This window comes from Mustelus asterias, chromosome 2 (genome assembly GCF_964213995.1).
Source record: "Mustelus asterias chromosome 2, sMusAst1.hap1.1, whole genome shotgun sequence".
Lineage (NCBI taxonomy): Eukaryota > Metazoa > Chordata > Chondrichthyes > Carcharhiniformes > Triakidae > Mustelus > Mustelus asterias.
In genome coordinates this window covers 4,755,547-4,778,486 of record NC_135802.1, presented here as the reverse complement: position 1 = coordinate 4,778,486, position 22,940 = coordinate 4,755,547, and the positions used below count along the sequence as shown (strand labels likewise).

General features: G+C 46.2%; 1 protein-coding gene across 4 annotated transcripts in view; it reads left to right on the top strand.

Moving 5' to 3' along the window:
* Positions 1-22,940, top strand: part of hsf1 (heat shock transcription factor 1) — a 71,986-nt gene that overhangs the window by 27,384 nt on the left and 21,662 nt on the right. For 2 of the 4 annotated variants that reach the window (XM_078230121.1, XM_078230103.1), the window contains exons 3-8: positions 158-294; positions 7,059-7,183; positions 12,493-12,568; positions 15,423-15,484; positions 16,907-17,003; positions 21,900-22,033. In XM_078230121.1, the coding sequence (XP_078086247.1) occupies positions 158-294; positions 7,059-7,183; positions 12,493-12,568; positions 15,423-15,484; positions 16,907-17,003; positions 21,900-22,033 (631 nt within the window). The remainder of the gene's footprint in view (positions 1-157; positions 295-7,058; positions 7,184-12,492; positions 12,569-15,422; positions 15,485-16,906; positions 17,004-21,899; positions 22,034-22,940) is intronic. The other 2 variants (XM_078230131.1, XM_078230113.1) reach the window with 1 other exon arrangement.

Here is a 22,940-nt window from a genome sequence, read left to right as displayed (position 1 = left end):
CAGATACAGGGTTTTATTAATTATAATAATGTAACATTGTTACCCTTGTCTTTTCACAAGGGTGGGAGGAGACATGTGAAATTTTAGCTCGAGGACAAATGACAGTCAAGTGCACTCTGACGTTTTTCTATCCTCTGGAATATCCTTGCCTTTTCAGATGGCTTTCGTAAAGTTGTGAACATTGAGCAAGGTGGACTTGTGAAGCCAGAGAAGGACGATACAGAGTTTCAGCATGCGTACTTTATTCGGGGTCAGGAACATTTACTGGAAAATATCAAGAGAAAGGTAACCAGTGTAAGTGTGAAATAAGCTAAGTACTAGTTTTATCTCTTTTTTTATTTCTGTCTCTCCGCAAAGTTTTGGAATTGTTTGATTTAAATACGAATAGCTGCCCAGTGTACGGGTAAAATAAATAATATTATCAGTCATTGTGTATTTCAAAACTGTATCCTATTCGATCTTTCCTCCTTCCCCCTCTTGCCCATGCTGGACATTCCAACTCAACCTGCCTTTGCCTGCTCATTGTTCTGTGGATAGGATGGTTCAGCCCGACCTGTGGGTGGGTTTCTCCAGAAGGTTGCCCAATGCAAAAGATTGAATTACATGTATCTGGTGATGTCATTACAGGATCCCTTCTACTTCCCATAAGTTGAATCCCCTCTCTGGCTCAAATGTTATGTCTTTATCACACTCTTTTATTTGGCTTCATGCCCCTTAGACAGTGCTAACTATCAGTCATTTTAAGCTTTTAAAAAATGCAAAAACACAAAAAGAGAATTGGATTGGGGGTGGAGCGGGGAGGGGAATCTCATGAAAACGTATAAAATTCTAACAGGACTAGAGAGAGTAAATGCGGGAAGGATGTCCCCGCTGGCGGGGGTGTCCAGGACCTGGGGTTATCGAAGGATACGGGGTAAACAAAGAACAGTACAGGAACAGGCCCTTCAGCCCTCCAAGCCTGCACTGATCATGATGTTTGCCTAAACTAAAACTGTATGCACTTATGGAGTCTATATCCTTCCATTCCCATCATATTCATGTATTTGTCTGGTTGCCCCTTAAATGCAGCTATTGTACCTGCTCCCACTACCTCCCTGGGCAGCGTGTTCCAGACATTGACCACCCTCTGTGGGGGGGGGGGGAAACTTATCTCGCACATCTCCTCTAAACATTTCCCCACGCACCTTAAGCCTATGTCCCCTAGTACTTGACTTTTCCACCCTAGGAAGAAGCATCTGACTATTCACTCTGTCCATGCCACTCAGAGGGCCTGATTTTACCATTTTCATTCTAAGTGCTGAATCTGGGCGTAATGCAGATCCAACTTGGAGATCAGCTTTCAGGCGCCCCCACACGCACTCAGCCATCTCCAGTTCCCTTCGCACCGTGGGCGGGCCTTAGCGCTGCCGAAACGATCGGAGCTCTGAACTGCGCATGCGCAGTTGGAAAAAAAATTTGAAAAAGCGCGCCCGTGTCTCATCGTTCCCAGGCTGGAGAAAGCGGCCCGGGAGTGATGGTGCGCACACACATCATTGTCCCCTTATCCACTCCGCCCACTACCCACACACATCACTGTCCCCCTTATCCACCCCCCCACTACCCACACACATCACTGTCCCCCTTATCCACCCCCCCACTACCCACACACATCACTGTCCCCCTTATCCACCCCCCCCACTACCCACACACATCACTGTCCCCCTTATCCACCCCGCCTATTACCCACACACATCACTGTCCCCCTTATCCACCCCCCCACTACCCAGACCGATCGCCCGCAGAGTGGCAGCGGACACCCCCCCCCACCCCCCCCCCCCCCCCCCCCCCCCCCCCCCAGAGATCCATCTGCCCCCCCCCCCCCCCCCCCCCCCCACACCAGAGATCCATCTGTCCCCCCCCACCGGAGATCCATCTGTTCCCCCCCCCCCCCCACCGGAGATCCATCTGTCCCCCCCCCCACCGGAGATCCATCTGTCCCCCCCCCACCGGAGATCCATCTGTCCCCCCCCACCGGAGATCACCATGGTAGGCTTCTGCAGAAAATGCAGATGTATGGGATTGGGGGTGATCTAGGAAATTGGATCAGGAATTGGCTAGCGGATAGGAAACAGAGGGTGGTGGTTGATAGTAAATATTCATCATGGAGTGCGGTTACAAGTGGTGTACCTCAGGGATCTGTTTTGGGGCCACTGCTGTTTGTAATATTTATTAATGATCTGGATGAGGGTATAGTTGGGTGGATTAGCAAATTTGCTGATGACACCAAAGTCGGTGGTGTGGTAGACAGTGAGGAAGGGTGTCGTAGTTTGCAGGAAGACTTAGACAGGTTGCAAAGTTGGGCCGAGAGGTGGCGGATGGAGTTTAATGCGGAGAAGTGTGAGGTAATTCACTTTGGTAGGAATAACAGATGTGTTGAGTATAGGGCTAACGGGAGGACTTTGAATAGTGTGGAGGAGCAGAGGGATCTAGGTGTATGTGTGCATAGATCCCTGAAAGTTGGGAATCAAGTAGATAAGGTTGTTAAGAAGGCATATGGTGTCTTGGCGTTTATTGGTAGGGGGATTGAATTTAGGAGTCGTAGCGTTATGTTGCAACTGTACACAACTCTGGTGCGGCCGCACTTGGAGTACTGTGTGCAGTTCTGGTCCCCACATTACAGGAAGGATGTGGAGGCTTTGGAGAGGGTGCAGAGGAGGTTTACCAGGATGTTGCCTGGTATGGAGGGGAGATCCTATGAGGAGAGGCTGAGGGATTTGGGATTGTTTTCGCTGGAAAGGCGGCGGCTAAGAGGGGATCTTATTGAAACATATAAGATGATTAGAGGTTTAGATAGGGTGGATAGTGATAGCCTTTTTCCTCTGATGGAGAAATCCAGCACGAGGGGGCATGGCTTTAAATTGAGGGGGGGTAGTTATAGAACCGATGTCAGGGGTAGGTTCTTTACCCAGAGGGTGGTGAGGGATTGGAATGCCCTGCCAGCATCAGTAGTAAATGCGCCTAGTTTGGGGGCGTTTAAGAGATCCGTAGATAGGTTCATGGACGAAAAGAAATTGGTTTAGGTTGGAGGGTCACAGTTTTTTTTTAACTGGTCGGTGCAACATCGTGGGCCGAAGGGCCTGTTCTGCGCTGTAATGTTCTATGTTCTATCCATCTGTCCCCCCCCCACCGGAGATCCATCTGCCCCCCCCCCCCCCCCCCCCCACCGGAGATCCATCTGCCCCCCCCCCCCCCCCCACCGGAGATCCATCTGCCCCCCCCCCCCCCCCCCACCGGAGATCCATCTGCCCCCCCCCCCCCCCCCCCACCGGAGATCCATCTGCCCCCCCCCCCCCCCCCCCCCCACACCAGAGATCCATCTGTCCCCCCCCCACCGGAGACCCATCTGTCCCCCCCCACCGGAGACCCATCTGTCCCCCCCCACCGGAGACCCATCTGTCCCCCCCCACCGGAGACCCATCTGTCCCCCCCCACCGGAGACCCATCTGTCCCCCCCCCACCGGAGACCCATCTGTCCCCCCCCACCGGAGACCCATCTGTCCCCCCCCACCGGAGACCCATCTGTCCCCCCCCACCGGAGACCCATCTGTCCCCCCCCACCGGAGACCCATCTGTCCCCCCCCACCGGAGACCCATCTGTCCCCCCCCACCGGAGACCCATCTGTCCCCCCCCACCGGAGACCCATCTGTCCCCCCCCACCGGAGACCCATCTGTCCCCCCCCACCGGAGACCCATCTGTCCCCCCCCACCGGAGACCCATCTGTCCCCCCCCACCGGAGACCCATCTGTCCCCCCCCACCGGAGACCCATCTGTCCCCCCCCCACCGGAGACCCATCTGTCCCCCCCCCACCGGAGACCCATCTGTCCCCCCCCACCGGAGACCCATCTGTCCCCCCCCACCGGAGACCCATCTGTCCCCCCCCACCGGAGACCCATCTGTCCCCCCCCACCGGAGACCCATCTGTCCCCCCCCCACCGGAGACCCATCTGTCCCCCCCCACCGGAGACCCATCTGTCCCCCCCCACCGGAGACCCATCTGTCCCCCCCCCACCGGAGACCCATCTGTCCCCCCCCCACCGGAGATCCATCTGTCCCCCCCCACCGGAGATCCATCTGTCCCCCCCCACCGGAGATCCATCTGTCTCCCCCCCCCCCCCCACCGGAGATCCATCTGTCCCCCCCCCCCCCCCCCCCCCCCCCCACCGGAGATCCATCTGTCCCCCCCGTCCCCCCCCCCCCCACCGGAGATCCATCTGTCCCCCCCGTCCCCCCCCCCCCCACCGGAGATCCATCTGTGTCCCCCCCCCCCCCCACCGGAGATCCATCTGTCCCCCCCCCCCACCGGAGATCCATTTGGCCCCCCCCCCCCCCACCGGAGATCCATCTGTCCCCCCCCACCGGAGATCCATCTGTCCCCCCCCCCAACCGGGGATCCATCTGACCCCCCCCCCCCCCCCCCAACCGGGGATCTATCTGCCCCCCCCACCGGGGATCCATCTGCCCAACTGATCCGAGTCAGGGAGCTGTTGGAAGCTCTGAACGCGCTCTTCAGAAGCTGGAGCACCCGATTCAGACTTTTATTTAGCAGGTCCATTAAGGCGCAGTTCTGGATTGGCAAACGCGGTGGTAAAGGGGGAAATGCTGATAAGAGTTGGACGGGCTGTTCATTAATTCAATTTAAATGCATGCAAATGCATTTAAATCGTCGTTGCCCCCGGTTTGGGCGCAAAGCGGATCGCCGCCATTCCCGGGTTTCGGTAAAGTGGCAATCTGCGCGGATGTGGGCGCGGATCGCATTAATGGCGTCTCACCTGACTTTACCACATTTTTGCACCCGAAAACGGGCGTGAGGCAGTGGTAAAATAGGACCCATAATCTTGTAAACCTCTATCAGGTCACCCCTCAACCTCCATCGTTCCAGAGAGAACAAACCGAGTTTATCCAACCTCTCCTCATAGCTAATACCCTCCATACCAGACAACATCCTAGTAAACCTCTTCTGTACCTTCTCCAAAGCATCCATATCCTTCTGGTAGTGTGGTGACCAGAATTGTACACCATTCCTTTTAAGCCTTTTAAGACATAGATAAGGAGAAATTTCTTCACCCAGAGAGTGGTCAGCCTGTGGAATTCACTGCCACAGAAAGCGGCTGAGGCCAAAATGTTGGATGTTTTCAAGAAGGAGTTAGATATAGCTCTTGGCCCAACGGGGATCAGAGGATATGGGGGAAAGGCAGGATCAGGCTATTGAGATCAATGATCAGCCATGATCATAATGAAGGCTCAAAGGGCTGAATGGTCTGCTCCTCCTGAGGCATATAAAACTCCCTCCCATCATCACTTCTCTGACCCTTATTAAATGATTATTCTCTCAATCCTACAGTTTGTGGCCACAACATACAAATTAGGAGCAGAAGTTGGCCACTTGGCCCCTTGAACCTGCTGCGCCATTTAATAAGATCATGACTGATCCGTCTGTTTTGAATTTCATGTTCCTATCCACCTCCGATAACTTTAGATTCTTGTTCATCTCCCACCGCCTTAAAAATACTCATTGATCCTGCCTCCATTGCCTTCTTAAGGCAGACAGTTCCAAAGTTGCACAACTCTTTGAGAGAAAAATTGCACTTAATCTCTGTCCGAAAAGAGTGACTCCTAATTTTAAAACTTCCTAGTTCTGGACTTGCCCACAAAAGTAAATATTCTTTCCACATCCACCTTGTCAATACCGTTCAGGATCTTTTATACTTTAATCAAGTTGTCCCTCATTCTTCAAAACTCCATTGGAAGCGAGCCCAGTCTGTCCAACCTTTCCTCATAAGGCAACCCATTCTATCCAGGTATCAATCTGGTAAACCTGCGCTGAACTGCCTCCAACCTATTTACATAAATAAGGAGATCAAACTGCACACAGTCTTTGAGATGTGGTCTCACTAATGCCCCATATAACTGAAGCATAACATCCTTTTACGTAATAAAGGATATTATTCCATTAGCCTTCTTAATTACTTGCTGTACCTGCATACTGACATTTTGTGACTACCTAGATCTCTCTGCACCTCAGAATTTTGCCATTATTCTCTCTAAGTAACACTCAGCTTTTTGATTCTTCCTGCCAAAGTGAACAACTTCACATTTTCCCAAATTATATTTGCGTCTGCCAAATTTTTGCCCACTCACTCAAGCTATCTATATCAGATTGCAATCTCCTTATGTCCTCTCTACAACATCCTTTCCTACTGTCCTTTGTGTCATCTGCAAGCTTAGCTACCATACCTTGACTTCTCTCATCCAAGCTACTGATATAAATTGTGAAATGCTGAGGCTCTTTGCAGACCCCTGGGGGACTCCACTGATCACATTCTGCTAGTCAGAAAAGGGCTGATTTATGCACACTCTGTTTTCTGTAGGTCAGTCAATCTTCTCTCCATGCTAAAACGTTCTCCTGACTGCCACGAGCTTCTACTTTGCACAATAACTTTTTATGTGGCACCTTGTTAAATGCCCTCCAGAAATCCGAGTAGAGTATATCTACAGACTCACCATTATGCATGTCACTCCTTTAAGGAAATCCAAAAAGTTGTTAAAAATGATTTCCCTTTCACAAAACCATGCTGACTCTTCCTGATTACCATGACTTTTCCTAAATGCCCAGCTATAACCTCCTTAATGATCGATTCTAACATCCCACTCCAACAGGTATCAAACTAACTGGCATATAGTTTCCCTTCACCAAGCCATAACCACCAAATGTTGGGCGTCACTTTCTCCTCCCCCAATATCCCGTGTGTCTTGCTGGATTGATGTCCACTAACACATTGTTCTTCACCTGATTCTAATGTTGAAGATACCACAGCCTAACCACCTGTTTTCGCTTAATGTGCGCAGGGGAAGGGGGGTGTAGCCCAGAGTGTGAAGGCTAATGCCATCAATGGAGATCACCGTGCAAATGATACCTCAGTCTGACTTCTGAGTTTGGCCGGGCTGTGGATCACAGTTCTCTTTTACACATTGTGTCAGATCTATTGTCAATGTAATGTTTGGTTTAAAACTTGTAGATGTCGACTGTAAAGCCAGAAGAGATAAAAGTCCGGTCAGATGACGTCAGTAAAATTCTAACCGATGTTCAAATCATGAAAGGGAAGCAGGAGAACCTGGACTCCAAACTACTTAACATGAAGCAGTAAGTACCTAAACTTGGAATGTCATGTGTGTATAGGAGCTATTGGCAGTTACCATAATACACCAATGCTGTGCTCAACTGCACTGCAGACACTTCCCAATACTTGATGTAAGGATAGGCGACAACACCTCCACCACGATCGTCCTCAACACCGATGCACCACAAGGCTGTGTTCTCAGCCCCCTACTATACTCCTTATACACCTATGACTGTGTGGCCAAATGCCCCTCCAATTCGATTTTCAAGTTTGCTGACGACACCACCATAGTGGGTCGGATCTCAAACAATGATGAGACGGAGTACAGGAATGAGATAGAGAATCGGGTGAACTGGTGCAGCAACAATAATCTCTCCCTCAATGTCAATAAAACGAAGCATAAAGGAGAACATGTCACTGTCTACATCAACGGAGACAAAGTAGAAAGGGTCGAGTTTCAAGTTTTTAGGTGTCCAGATCACCATCAACCTTTCCTGGTCCCCCCCATGCTGACACTATAGTTAAGAAAGCCCACCAATGCCTCTACTTTCTCAGAGGACTAAGGAAATTTGGCATGTCAGCTACGACTCTCTCCAACTTTTACAGACGCACCATAGAAAGCATTCTTTCTGGTTGTAACCCAGCTTGGTATGGCTCCTGCTCTGCCCAAGACCAAGCCCATTCTTGTGAATGTAGCCCAATCCATCACCAAAACCAGCCTCCCATCCATTGACTCTGTCTACATTTCCCGTTGCCTCAGCAAAACAGCCAGCATAATTAAGGACCCCATGCACCCCGGACATTCTCTCTCCCACCTTCTTCCGTCGGGGAAAAAGATGCAAAAGTCTGAGGTCACGTACCAACCGACTCAAGAACAGCTTCTTCCCTGCTGCTGTCAGACTTTTGAATGGACTTACCTTGCATTAAGTTGATCTTTCTCTACACCCTAGCTATGACTGTAACACTACATTCTGCACTCTCTCCTTTCCTTCTCTATGAACGGTATGTTTTGTCTGTATAGCGCACAAGAAACAATACTTTTCACTGTATGTTAATACATGTGACAATAAATCAAATCAAAGGTGTCTTTGTTATCCAAGTGTTCCAGGGTTGAGAGTAGGGCCAGGGAGATGGCACTGCTGTGGACCTGTTGCAACGGTAGGGGAACTGTAGTGGATCCAGGCCATCTGGGAGGCTGGAATTGATGCAAGTCATGACTAACCTTCGAAGCACTTCATAATGATGGAAGTCAGAACCACTGGACGATAGTCATTAAGGCACACTCCCTGGCTTTTTTTTGGTACCGGGCTGATGGTCGTCGTCTTAAAGCAGATAGGGACCTCAGATTGCTGTAAAGAGAGGTTAAAGATAGAGTCATAGAGGTTTGCAGCATGGAAACAGGCCCTTCGGCCCAACTTGTCCATGCCGCCCTTTTTTTAAACCACTAAGCGAATCCCAATTGCCCGCATTTGGCCCATATCCCTCTATACCCATCATACCCATGTGTAACTATCTAAATGCTTTTTAAAAGACAAAATTGTACCTGCCTCTACTACTACCTCTGGCAGCTTGTTCCAGACACTCACCATCCTCTGAAAAAATTGTCCCTCTGGACACATTTGTATCTCTCCCCTGTCACCTTAAACCTATGCTCTCTCTTTTTAGACTCCCCTACCTTTGGGAAAAGATATTGACTATCTAGCTGATCTGTGCCCCTCATTATTTTATAGACCTCCATAAGGTCACCCCTCAGCCTCCTACGCTCCAGAGAAAATAGTCCCAGTCTATCCAGCCTCTCCTTATAACTCAATCCATCAAGTCCCGGTAGCATCCTAGTAAATCTTTTCTGCACTCTTTCGAGTTTAATAATATCCTTTCTATAATAGGGTGACCAGAATTGCACACAGTATTCCAAGTGTGGCGTTCCCAATTTCTTGCACAACTTCAACAAGACATTCCAACTCTTGATGTCCAAAGATGTGCGGGTTAAGTTGATTGGCTATGCTAAAAATTGCCCTTAGTGTCCTGAGATGCGTAGGTTAGAGGGATTAGTGGGTAAATATATAGGGATATGGGGGTAGGGCCTGGGTGGGATTGTGGTCGGTGCAGACTCGATGGGCCGAATAGCCTCTTTCTGTACTGTAGGTTTCCTATGATTCCTATGATTCTTGTATTCAATGTTGTGACCAATGAAACCAAGCATGCCGAATGCCTTCTTCACCACTCTGTCCACCTGTGATTCCACTTTCAAGGAGCTATGAACATGTGCTCCTAGATCTTTGTTCTGTAACTCTCCCCAATGCCCTACCATTAACTGAGTAAGTCCTGCCCTGGTTCAATCTACCAAAATGCATCACCTTGCATTTGTCTAAATTAAACTCCATCTGCCTTTCTTCAGCCCACTGGCCCAATTGATCAAGATCCCGTTGCAATTGGAGATAACTTTCTTCACTGTCCACTATGCCACCAATCTTAGTGTCATCTGCAAACTTACTAACCATGCCTCCTATATTCTCATCCAAATCATTAATATAAATGACAAATAACACTGGACCCAGCACCGATCCCTGAGGCACACTGCTGGTCACAGGCCTCCAGTTTGAAAAACAACCCTCTACAACCATCCTCTGGCTTCTGTCAAGAACAGTAAGAAGTTTAACAACACCAGGTTAAAGTCCAACAGGTTTATTTGGTAGCAAAAGCCACACAAGCTTTCGAAGCTCTAAGCCCCTTCTTCAGGTGAGTGGGAATTCTGTTTGTGAACAGAATTCCCACTCACCTGAAGAAGGGGCTTAGAGCTTCGAAAGCTTGTGTGGCTTTTGCTACCAAATAAACCTGTTGGACTTTAACCTGGTGTTGTTAAACTTCTTACTGTGTTTACCCCAGTCCAACGCCGGCATCTCCACATTCTGTCAAGAAGCCAATTTTGTATCCAATTAGATACCTCACCCTGGATCCCGTGAGATTTAACCTTATGCAACAACCTACCATGCGGTACCTTGTCAAAGGCCTTGCTAAAGTCCATGTAGACAACATCAACTGCACTGCCCTCATCTACCTTCTTGGTTACCCCTTCAAAAAACTCAATCAAATTTGTGAGACATGATTTTCCACTCTCAAAGCCATGCTGACTGTCCCTAATCAGTCCTTGCGTCTCTTAATGCCTGTAGATCCTGTCTCTCAAAATACCTTCCAACAAATTACCCACCACAGATGTGAGGCTCACTGGCCTGTAGTTTCCGGGCTTTTCCCTGCAGCCCTTTTTAAACAAAGGCACAACATTTGCCACTCTCCAATGTTCAGGCACCTCACCCGTGACTATCGATGATTCAAATATTTCAGCTAGGGAACCTGCAATTTCCTCCCTAGCCTCCCACAATGTCCTGGGATGCACTTCATGAGGTCCCAGGGATTTATCTACCTTGATGCGCTTTAAATCTTCCAGCACCACCTCCTCTGTAACATGTACACTCCTCAAGGCATCTGCCACCAACTAGTTTTGCTAATGTTCTTTATTTTTCGCAAGTGGATCATTTGTCTGTGACATCTTCTCAAATTCAGACTCACAGAATCCCTACAGTGCAGAAGGAGGCCGTTCGGCCCATCGAGTCTGCACCAATCACAATCCCACCCAGCCCCATTGCAGAAATAATTCCGTGATGGATATGGTATTGAAAGGGACAATTGCTGGAATACTTCGTCCACATCCTGTTTTGAAACCTGTGTTCAAGAAAGCTTGAGTTGACCATCCATGGTGGGTGTCTATTGTGGGGAATGGGAGCGTTCATTGCTCCTAGTTTGTGTGGAAGAGTTCTTGAACAACTACACGAAGGAAATCCTGATGTAGTCTGGATGAAGGAATTGGCACGTAGTTATTTTTAGTGGCCAGGTCTGGATGTTCAAGTGGAAGAAAAAGTGGGAGTGTTAATCCTGTGTATGAATTAGAAATGCCACCAAGTTTTCTCTTTTACACCCTTGGGATTGGCCTAAAATGGCATGACAACGACTTTTTATTGGTCCAGTTGAGGGTTACACGCTTTAGTCACAATTGATGCATTCTTAAAAGTGACCAGAAATTACCATGAGATCTACTACATCTGAGCAAACCACTGAAAAACCTGATGGAAATTTTTGCAAGATTTGGTCAGCTGGAACAGATTGTTAGCGATAATGGTTCACAGTTTACTTGTCAAGAGTTTGATGATTATCTCAGAGTAAGTGGTATTCAGTATATAAAATCCCATCAACCAGTGGATTAGCTGAAAGATCTGTATGATCCTAGAAACATTCTTTAAAAGTTTCAAAAGAGCACGGTTCGTCATCAGGTCATGTGAATAGTTTTTTGGCATTTTATGGAAACACCACCCAAAGTTCACCTGCATTACAAATTGAGAACTACGTTTGATTTATTACTTCCAGAAACTATATGGATGTAGAGGGTCAACAAAAATCTCGAGTTGCGGGACAAGAAATGAGGGTAAAACAGCACTCATTTCAACAAGGAGATCGAGTGTTAGCGTGTAATTATGTCACCAGTGAGAAATGGGTGCCAGCCATAGTTTTAGCAAAAATAGGTCAAATTTCTTACACGGTTCAAACTGAAGAGGGACTAGTTCGGAGACGCCATGCTGACCAATTATTGTCATCTCAAAATGATTTCTCAGAATCATCTCCAGAAGTACCAGTTGCTTTAGTCCCTAGTGTTGTGACTACGACTGCGGAAGACTTAGTTCAATCTGAGTTGTCTAATGATTGTGTCTTTGAGTATGATGCAGAATTAGTTCCAAGAAAAGAATTGTTTACTGAAATTCCAAATCATACTTCTAGTGATAAGGACGGCCAAATTCCAGAACGTTGTGTACAACCAAAGAGGAATAGATGTCCTCCTGATCGACTTTTTTATTGACTGTGTGTAATGATTAATGATGCATAGTACTGTGTCTAAAGTATTACTGATCCTATGTGTAACATTGTAGTGATTTGTTGTCATGACCACAGAAGTAAAATGGGAGGGATGTTTTATATTGAAAAGGGTTGCAAGTTGCTTTAAGAGCTGATTGCATGATTTGATGGTGATGTCATTCGGGTGTTTCAGAGGCTGCTTTTATTTTGTTTGTATTCTGTGCCGTGCAGAGAACATCTGTTTCAATAAAACCTGTTGTGTGTTGGTTTGAATCTGTGTTTTTTGGTTAAAACCCACAACCCCAAACATCATTAAGACATTACATCATGGCCGCCTGAACACTGACACCATCATTGTTGCATGTGACAAACGGGCAGTTATGTCTGTTTTGTACAAATCCCTGACTGTGTAAATGTTTTTGTTTTGCAGTGAAAACGAAGCGTTATGGCGTGAAGTGGCCAGCCTGCGACAGAAGCACACACAGCAACAGAAAGTTGTGAATAAAGTAAGGGATCAAGAAGGTTGTTGAGGCACAACAGCAAATATTTATTTAATTCAGTGGAGATGGTTGAATGTTGTACATCCTTCTCACTTACCCTTGCACAAGATGTAACATTTCCAAAATGGATCTGGCTCAGTTATTAGTTATCTTTACTTTGAAACATGTTGAATGCACCTTCCTTTCTTTATAATATTATTGGCAATTCCAATCTGTTGATGTGCTTGATCCAAGGTAATGTTGAGTGGGTACCCTGTGATCTATGCCTGCCAATTTTAATTGGCCACACTGATCTGTACATGTGATTTTGCTTCTGGGCAGGCAAAGCAACTATTTGCAGCAAGCTCTAGTGATATATGCTTTGTTCTTTTAAAGATTTTGTTGTTGAAAATTCTGTATCTGAAAAATACCAGCCATTATGAGAGCATTAAAAATGGCATCACTGGAATTTAAAGGACCATTTAATGCAGAGTTCCAACCCTGATCTATAGGCCTGTGTCATCCAAGGCCAAGATCGCGATTGGCTGTGATGTCCTCTGTGTGACTTAAAAGCCCTGCTGGCAACCATAATGTTGGTTCAAATGTCAAGCTTGACTAAGATGCCACATGCTGCTAATGCCAAGGGAGTATCTATGCATCAGCAACACAAAGGGATCACAAGTGAGGGAAGGTTGAGGGGACATGATTGAGCCTTTTGCAAAGCCGGGCAAGGGGCTAGTGTTCAAAAATGCACAGCTCAGGTAAGCAGACTGATCCAAACAAGTCATATCATTGTCAGCATTCGTGCTGAATGATGTGTAAATACAAAGTTGCGTGTCATTTTTACTGGGGATCTGAGATTTAGTAGGAATGCCTGCCACAGATAATGAAGACCTCAGGGCTTGTTCAGTGTCTAATCATTCCTGTAGTGTTGTATGAGTGTTGAAGCTGGAAGGAAATCAACTCTCCTGGAAACTTGTTTTTAATCGGGAAAGAGGAGTAAATGAGTACGGTGTTCCTGATTTGGGGGGGTGGAATAGGAGTTTATATCAGCTATTCCCCTTTGCCTGACTGTCCCCATTGTACAAGCTGTGGGGAATGCAGTGTGGAGGTTAGGCACTTTGCCCTCTGTGAGATACAGGCAGATCAGCAGAGAGCCATATCCAGGCTCTCTTGATGCATCAGCAGTGAAGTTAGTAGAAGTCTCAAGCAGGTTTGTTGTTTGCCTATAATTGCAAATTGCCAGGAGGGGTAAATCGGCATGTCAGTGTGTGACATGTTGCTTTTAATGACTGGGTTATGAACAGAGAGCTGTTGCTCGGGAGAGTTTGGTTATGAAGAGACTGAGGCTTTAGTGGGTTACAGATGAGTCAGTGGAGACTGCTGCTCAGTATGTGGCGAAGAGTGGGAATGTTAACTCTATCAAGGAATTGGGAGGGAGCATTATTTTGTGTCAGCAATAACACTCCTCTCCCCTATGTGCCCCAGAGAGATGTTGAGGAGAAGGTTGATTTGCTTGCAGGGATGTTGTGAAAGGTTGTTGCTGCTCAGGACCGGGTATGTCTATCAGATTGATCATGAGGTGGCTGTTTGAAGTTGAGGAAGTTACTCTTGCTCATGATATGGTTTCTGCTTTTGAGGAAATAGAAGATGAGAGTGAATGGTACACCTGAAGTCATGGGACAGGCACCTTGTTACTGAAGATCTGCACAGTTGAGTTCAAGGCAGTCATTAGCCTTGGGATGAAGGGTTGGAAATGTGATGCTGGGCTAAGTGTTCTTCACTTTTGTTTTATTCATTCACTGGATGTTTGCGACTCTGGCAAAGCCAGTATTTTATTCCCTCTCGCTGATTGCTCTTTCAGGTATTGGTGAACTATCTTCTTTGATGTAACTTGGTGGCTGACAAAGGCATCTGAGAGAGCAGTTGGCCACATTGCTGTGGCTCTTCAATTTTTGGAATTACTTGGTATTCAATAAATAAAAACAAATGAACTTTCTGCATCCTTCCCTCCATTAGCTGATGAACTAACACCTTGTTGTTTAATGTGTGAAATTTCTAATTTTTAGACTGTGTTGCTTATGGCCCTTCCCAGTGGACTCTTCATTATCAAGCGGCTGCCCTGTGACTTCAGCTGAGCTGAGGGTGTGTAGCGCAGGTTCACCTTCCACTCCTATATATCTTTCTGATTTGGTATGGGGGCAGAGGTTGCTTTGGCAGGATGGTTGGTTAAGTAGAAAATAGGTTTAGTTTTATGCAGATGTGAAAAACGTGCCAAGCAAAATTATGGGAGATGCTGTTCATTATGTGGAGGATTAATGCCAAGGAGAGGGTGTCCATCCATATAGTAAGAGAGTGTTATTGAGGAGGGGGATGTAATGGGGAAGAGAAGGGCTGTCTGCTCGTCAGGTGATAGGTCTGCTATGAGGAAAAGTTACAGATAGGAAGTTGTCAATGGAGATATTGGCTAATAGTTTGCATTTGAGATGTGGCATTGGTTTTTAGAGTCTGAAAATATAGTGAGAGATTTGTCATGAGTGGGTAAGTTGCAGGGGTGGGCTGGCTTTGGACCAGGTATTGCTAGGTTGTCAATGAGTGTGCAGTAGCCATCAGCTAGTGTGATTGGGTGTGGGATGACTCTGGATGGGTTGTACTGGGTCCATCTATTGGGCAGTGTGAGTGGATCTATTGCTGGAGGGCTACAGAGGGATTCTGTTGAGTTTGAAGTTGAGAGACCAGATGGTCTCTGATGAAGTAACAGGATTCTCTTTGGGTGTGGGACTGAGAAAAGGGGTGTATCTAATAGTGCAATAGCTCTTATTAGATTGATGTGTTTTGCTCTTGAGTAAATAATAAATCATTATTTTTGTCCTCCTTTCAGCTGATTCAGTTCCTGATTTCACTTGTGCAATCTAACAGAGTCATTGGAGTGAAGAGGAAAATGTGAGTATGTTGAGTTAATTATCAGTGCACTGTGAAGGGAATTAAATTGCTGTCTGTTCAGGTGTAACCCACTGCTTAGGATCACAAGAGAGTGGCATTCATGCACTGGTTTACTGCAAGTAAACCATTAAAACTTGCATGTCTTACTTGGATTGTGGGTGTTTTGATACGTTGGATGTGGATTTTGCTACCAGATAGACACTGTGGGGAGTTGTTACTTCGAGTCAGGATGACCCAGATGCAGCAGCCGAAAGTCTCGGTCAAACATTACGAAGGGCTGGTGGATAGTTAGAAATATCAGTTAATGAGAAAAGAATGGAGGCAAGTGCGTGCAGTGTAAAACTGGTGAAGACGGAAAAGGAAAACAAGCTACTGGAAGATAATGTGAATTATCCCAAAGTATCCTCTTCATCCCAGAGTACTTAAGGAAGTGGCCCTGGAAATAGTAGATCCATTGGTGATTATTTTCCAAAATGCTTGGATTCTGGACTGGTTCCTGCAGATTGGAGCGTAGCGAATGTAAGCCCACAGTTCAAAAGGGAGGTAGAGAGAAAACCGGGAACTGTCAATCAGTGAGTGACCCTAACGTCGGTACAGGGGAAGGTGCTGGAGTCTGTCATCAAGGATTTCATAACTCAGCATTTGGAAGGCAGTGGTATAGTCAGACAAAGTTGGCATGGATTTACAAAAGGGAAATCATACTTTACTTGATTGGAAGTCTTTTGCGGATGTAACGAGAGTTGACCGAGGAGAACCAGTAGATGTGGTTTATTTAGACTTTCAGAAGGCTTTCAACAAGGTCTCGCGTAACAGACTACTGTGTAAAGTTAAAGCACATGGGATTGCAGGTAATTCTTGAGATGGATAGAAAGCTGGTTAGCAGACAGGAAGCAAAGAATTGGCATAAATGGGTCTTTTTCTGATTGGCAGGCAGTGATTATGGGGTTTCGTAGGGACCTGTACGTTTCGAGTCTGGATGACCCTTCGTCAATTTTGTCTTTTGTGGTTGTTTGAGACAGGGATGGCCAAAGCATTCTGTCTTTAAATAGAGCCATGGGATCTTTCATACCATCTGAACTGCACAGTGGTTAGCACTGCTTCCTCACAGCACCAAGTTTCATTCCCAGCTTGGGTCACTGTGTGGAGTCTGCACGTTCTCCCTGTGTCTACGTGGGTTTCCTCTGGGTGCTGCGGTTTCCCCTCTCAGTGTGAAAGACGTGCTGGTTCGGTACATTGACCCGAACAGGCGCTGGAATGTGGCGACTAGGGGAATTTCACAGTAACTTCATTGCAATGTTAATGTAAGCCTTGTGACTAATAAATAAACTTTTTTTTAAAAAGTGGAATTAGTTTGGTTAGCTCACCTGAGAATTCTGCTCTTGTGCACTTGCGTCAACATTGACTTGTTTTGCTGTTTTGCAGTCCCCTCATGTTAAATGACAGCAGTTCAGCGCATTCCATGCCAAAGTACAATCGTCCATACTCTTTGGAACCCCTGCAAGCATCGTCAGCACTGACGGTAAGTGTCATAATGCATGTTAAGTATCTGCATGTATATTTAAATGATGAGACATTGTATGCATTGTTGTTACACGTGGACAGTTGGTGAAAATATACAGAAGCTCATGATAACAAGAAACTTTCCCCAGTGTCCCAACTAAAGTCTGTAACCTGTGACCGCCATCACAGGACACTATTTGCATTGCAAGTTAATCCTGTAAGTAATGAAATGGCAAAAAATTGGGGCTCGCAGCAGTAGAATGCGCTTCGTGACAAATTTATTGATGGGAAGTGTTTGAGAAGGGCAGGGCGAAGGATGGATTAAAGAAGGTCAACTGAAGGAAGGGCTTTAGATTGATGCAGAGGACAATAAAAGCCTGCAGCAGTGCATATACAGTTTTGTTTACTGTTCAATCAGACCTTGGCATCTCTTGTATTTTGGGAAGTGCTTATCCAGGAAACGTTTCCTTATCTTGTGCGGAAAGAATTGGGCAGCTTTCTATTCCACGCTAACAAATTTTTTTTATTACAGGGCGGCACGGTAGCACAGTGGTTAGCACTGCTGCTTCACAGCTCCAGGGTCCCGGGTTCGATGTTCGGGTCACTGTCTGTGTGGAGTTTGCACATTCTCCTAGTGTCTGCGTGGGTTTCCTCCGGGTGCTCCGGTTTCCTCCCACAGTCCAAAGATGTGCGGGTTAGGTTGATTGGCCAGATTAAAAATTGCCCCTTAGAATTCTAAAAAAAAATGCATAGGTTAGAGGGATTAGCAGGTAAAATATGTGGGGGTAGGGCTGGGTGGGATTGTGGTCGGTGCAGACTCGATGGGCCGAATGGCCTCCTTCTGCACTGTAGGATTTCTGAGTTTTCATTTTTTTCCTTCTATTGCTGCATGTGGTCACATATTTCTCTCTCGGATGCCTATATAATCTGTCATCTCCATTCTTTAGTTTCCTCTCTGAACACTGTCGATACTGGCTGAGCTGCTGTTCCCCCTCATACTGGTAGTACTCTACCATGCTGAGGGGGGAGCGGATGAGGAGAGAGGAGCCAAGTACTGTGATACCCAGGGGATAGACCCTGACAAATGTTTTTAAACTTTTATAACTGCTTTTACTCACAGATCATTGAGCTGAACACTGCCTTGAGGGGCATGTCTTCACCTTTTGTGACGTTGTGAGGGAATGTGACTTTACTGGCAGTGCAAAATCTCAAAGATTTCACTGTTTCTCCCAATACTAGGTCCTGCAGTTGGCTCCAAAGCAGATAAATATAGATTTTTTTGGTGCAGTCAGTGGCATACTTTGCCACTGACAGGAAAATTCTGGCCAAAACAAACTGAGGGGAGAATTCAAAAGTTAGCAAGTTATGCGTCATTTTTGCAAAGTCTTGGTCAGATCCCATCTGCAGTCCAGCAATAAATGTTTCAGCACCATACCTCAAGAATGATATATTTGCCTTGGAGGCATGGGATACAGATTCACCAGAATGATCCAGGAGCTGTCCGGGTTCAATTGCGAGGGCGTATTGCAGAGACTTGGTTTTATTGTCTTGATTTTAAAACGTTGAGGGGTGATCTGAAGAAAGTAGTTAAAAGGATTCAATGCAGTCGATGCACAGAGGCTCTTTCCTCTGAAGAGTTCAGAATAAGGGGACAAAATTTAAAATGAGTGTTAGATTATTCAGTAGTGAAAGCAAAGAGCAAATTTCCACATAGAGCAGTGGACATCAAAAACTTGCTCCTCCAAAAGAAAAGGATGTTGATGCTGGATCCATTGAAATTTTCACCACTGCCTAATGGAATTTTGATGTTTATCACAAGGGGAATAGAAGATAAAAGTAGGGAAGTTTTACTGCCGCTGTTACAGGATCTTGGAACCACATCCACAGAATTGGTAAACTGCATGATGAAATATATCCTAGGATTCTTTGGGAGGCAAGGGATGAGATTGCAGAGCCTTTGGCTTTGATCTTTGGGTCCTCCCTGTCCACGGGGATGGTGCCAAAGGACTGGAGAATGGCGAATGTTGTTCCTCTGTTTAAGAAAGGGAATAGAAATGACCTGGTAATTATAGACCGGTTAGTCTTACTTCGGTGGTTGGTAAATTGATGGAAAAGGTCCTTGGGGATGGGATTTACGACCATTTAGAAAGATGCGGATTAATCCGGGATAGCATGGATTCATGAAGGGCAAGTCGTGCCTCACAAATTTGATTGAATTTTTTGAGGAGGTAACTAAGTGTGTTGATGAAGGTAGGGCAGTTGATGTCATATCCATGGATTTTAGTAAGGCGTTTGATAAGGTCCCTCATGGTCGGCTTATGATGAAAGTAAGGAGGTGTGGGATAGAGGGAAAGTTGGCCGATTGGATAGGTAACTGGCTATCTGATCGAAATGATGTGGAGATGCCGGATCTATCTGATCGAAGACAGAGGGTGGTGGTGGATGGAAAATTTTCAGACTGGAGGCAGGTTGCTAGCGGAGTGCCACAGGGATCAGTGCTTGGTCCTCTGCTCTTTGTGATTTTTATTAATGACTTAGAGGAGGGGGCTGAAGGGTGGATCAGTAAATTTGCTGATGACACCAAGATTGGTGGAGTAGTGGATGAGGTGGAGGGCTGTTGTAGGCTGCAAAGAGACATAGATAGGATGCAAAGCTGGGCTGAAAAATAGCAAATGGAGTTTAACCCTGATAAATGTGAGGTGATTCATTTTGGTAGGACTAATTTAAATGTGGATTACAGGGTCAAAGGTAGGATTCTGAAGACTGTGGAGGAACAGAGAGATCTTGGGGTCCGTATCCACAGATCTCTAAAGGTTGCCACTCAAGTGGATAGAGCTGTGAAGAAGGCCGATAGTGTGTTAGCTTTTATTAACAGGGGGTTGGAGTTTAAGAGCCGTGGAGTTATGCTGCAACTGTACAGGACCTTGGTGAGACCACATTTGGAATATTGTGTGCAGTTCTGGTCACCTCACTATAAGAAGGATGTGGAAGCGCTGGAAAGAGTGCAGAGCAGATTTACCAGGATGCTGCCTGGTTTGGAGGGTAGGTCTTATGAGGAAAGGTTGAGGGAGCTAGGGCTGTTCTCTCTGGAGCGGAGGAGGCTGAGGGGAGACTTAATAGAGGTTTATAAAATGATGAAGGGGATAGATAGAGTGAACGTTCAAAGACTATTTCCTCGGGTGGATGGAGCTATTACAAGGGGGCATAACTATAGGGTTCGTGGTGGGAGATATAGGAAGGATATCAGAGGTAGGTTCTTTACGCAGAGAGTGGTTGGGGTGTGGAATGGACTGTCTGCAGTGATAGTGAAGTCAGACACTTTAGGAACATTTAAGCGATTATTGGATAGGCACGTGGAGCACACCAGGATGATAGGGAGTGGGATAGCTTGATCTTGGTTTCAGATAAAGCTCGGCACAACATCGTGGGCCAAAGGGCCTGTTCTGTGCTGTACTGTTCTATGTTCTATGCAGAAGGGTGTCTACACTGGCACTCAAAACAAGCATCATAACTTAGTGCCGCCCCTGCATATTGTCTCTATTCAAGCAATCATCTTTAATGCCTGGATTGACCCTATCTGCACCTTGTTTCCAGGCAATTCCAGACCTATACCACTTGTGTGAAAAAGTTTTTTTCTCATTTCATATTCTTTTGCAAATAGCTTTAAATCTGTATCTTCTCATTCTTGATCCTTTTACAAGCAGGAACAGTTCCTTCCTATCTACTGTTGAGAAACTTATGAAATTCAAGGGTAGATTCAAATAGAATGTTCCCAATGGTGGGGCAGTTCCGAACTAGGGGTTATAGTTTGAGAATACGGGGTAAATCTTTTAGAACTGAGGTGAGGAGAAATTTCTTCGCACAGAGGGTGGTGAATATGTGGAAATCACTGCCACAGAATGTAGTTGAGGCCCAAACGTTGTCTGATTTCAATCATAGAATCCTACACAGCAGAAGGAGGCCATTTGGCCCATCGAGTCCGCACCAGCCACAAACCCACCCAGGCCTCATCCCCATGACCCCATGCATTTACCCTAGCTGGTCCTCCTGACACTAAGGGACAATTTACCATGGCCAATCCACCTACCCAGCTCGTCTTTGAACTGTGGGAGGAAACCGGGGCACCCGGAGGAAACCCACGCAGACACGGAGAATGTGCAAGCTGTACACAGTGTGCAGACCCGAGGCCAGAATTGAACCCGGGTCCCTGGCGCTGTGAGACAGCAGTGCTAACCACTGTGCCACCAAGAAGAAATTAGATAAAGCTCTAGAGGCTAAAGGGATCAAGGGATATAGGGAGATGGGGGGGCGGGGGGGATCAGGATATTGAAAATGATGATCAGCCGTGATCAAAATGCATGGCGGACTGGGTTCGAAGGACCAAATGGTCTACTCCTACTTCCTATGTCCAGCCCCCTCGTGATTTTAAACATCCCTGTCAAATCGGGATGCTGTGTTTTGGTTGTCTTCGAAATAATATAAAGTTGGATTTGAAGTAAGTAGCTTAGAGAAGGTTCACTCGGCTCATTCATGGGATGAAAGGGTTATCTTATGAAGCAAGTTTGGGCCTGCACCTATTGGTGTTTAGAAGAATGAGAGGTGACCTTATTGAAAGATATAAGATCCTGAGGGGATTTGACAGACTGAATAACTGGACATTTTTAAAGTGAGATGAAGAGATTTTCTTTTCTCTCCGGGTCATTGGTCTGTGGGAATCTCTTCCCTAGAGAATGTTAAGAAGTCTCTCGCACCATGTTAAAGTCCGACGGGTTTATTTGAAATCACGAGCATTCGGACCACTGCTCCTTCACCACGTACCTGATGAAGGAGCAGCACAAATTATCTAGCTTTGAACCACCTGGGTATACTAGTCAGCTGCTAGACATTTCATCTCTGTCCTTGCTTCTCTTTCCAGCAGACATCCACAAATTTTCCAGGAAACAACTGCTATTCGTCTGACAACTCTACTCTCTGTGGCCCAATTATTTCCGACATAACAGACCTGGCACAGTGCACCCCTTCACTCACTCCGACTCTAAACGTGGAAAGGTAAGTTTGTGTCAACAACACCAAGTATCTAAGTATTTTTCTCCACCATCTTTGTTCATCAGGCATCTGTTCAATCAGCACACCGAACAAGACCAGCAAAATGGTTTCATTTCATTGTGACGCAGCTGTACTCTGGGAAGGTTGACCAGTTAGTTCAGGGGTACTGCTGGAGAACGATATTCTCCTTCCGTGCTGTATCAACCATGCCTGTGTCAGCACTTTGAGCTGTCAATTGAGTTTTCCCTTTCAATATTTATCCAATTTGAAATTTATTAGTGAATCTGCTTCCACTGTCCTTTTAGGCTGTGAATTCTTGATGATCATAACTCACTATGGAAGGAAAACAAACTCACCTTGTGTCTGCCAGTAATGATAAAGCTTGACCCTCTGATTCCTGACCCCATCTATCAGTGGAACCAGTTTCTTCCCCTGTATTTGTTATTTAACGCCCCTCATGATTTTTAACACCTCCTTAAACCTCCCAAGAGAAACAATCCCATTTCACTTGTGTAATCATGTGAATGCAGCCTTTCGTCTGTGGTACGATCCTAGTAAATCTCCCCTGCATTCTCTCTCAGGCTTGGATATACTACCTGAATTCTGGTGCCCAGAATTGAACATACAGTACAAAACTTGAGCATTGTTGAAAATAGACTTTTATTTGGTCAAAGCTTTTTGTCTTGCACTCTTCAGGACAGTTTGCAAGAATACCAGTGTCAGGGAAAACAATGCATCTTTACTGTAGGGGAAAAAGAGTGCTGATTGGTTCACAAGTGGAATCTGATTGATAGAGGTCTTTCCATGGGAAATGCACTTGTTGATGATGATTGACAGTTAACTGCCAAGGATTGTTTGAAATTTAAACCAGGCAGCTTGACTCACTGGTCAAAGTCTTGCGTTGAATAAT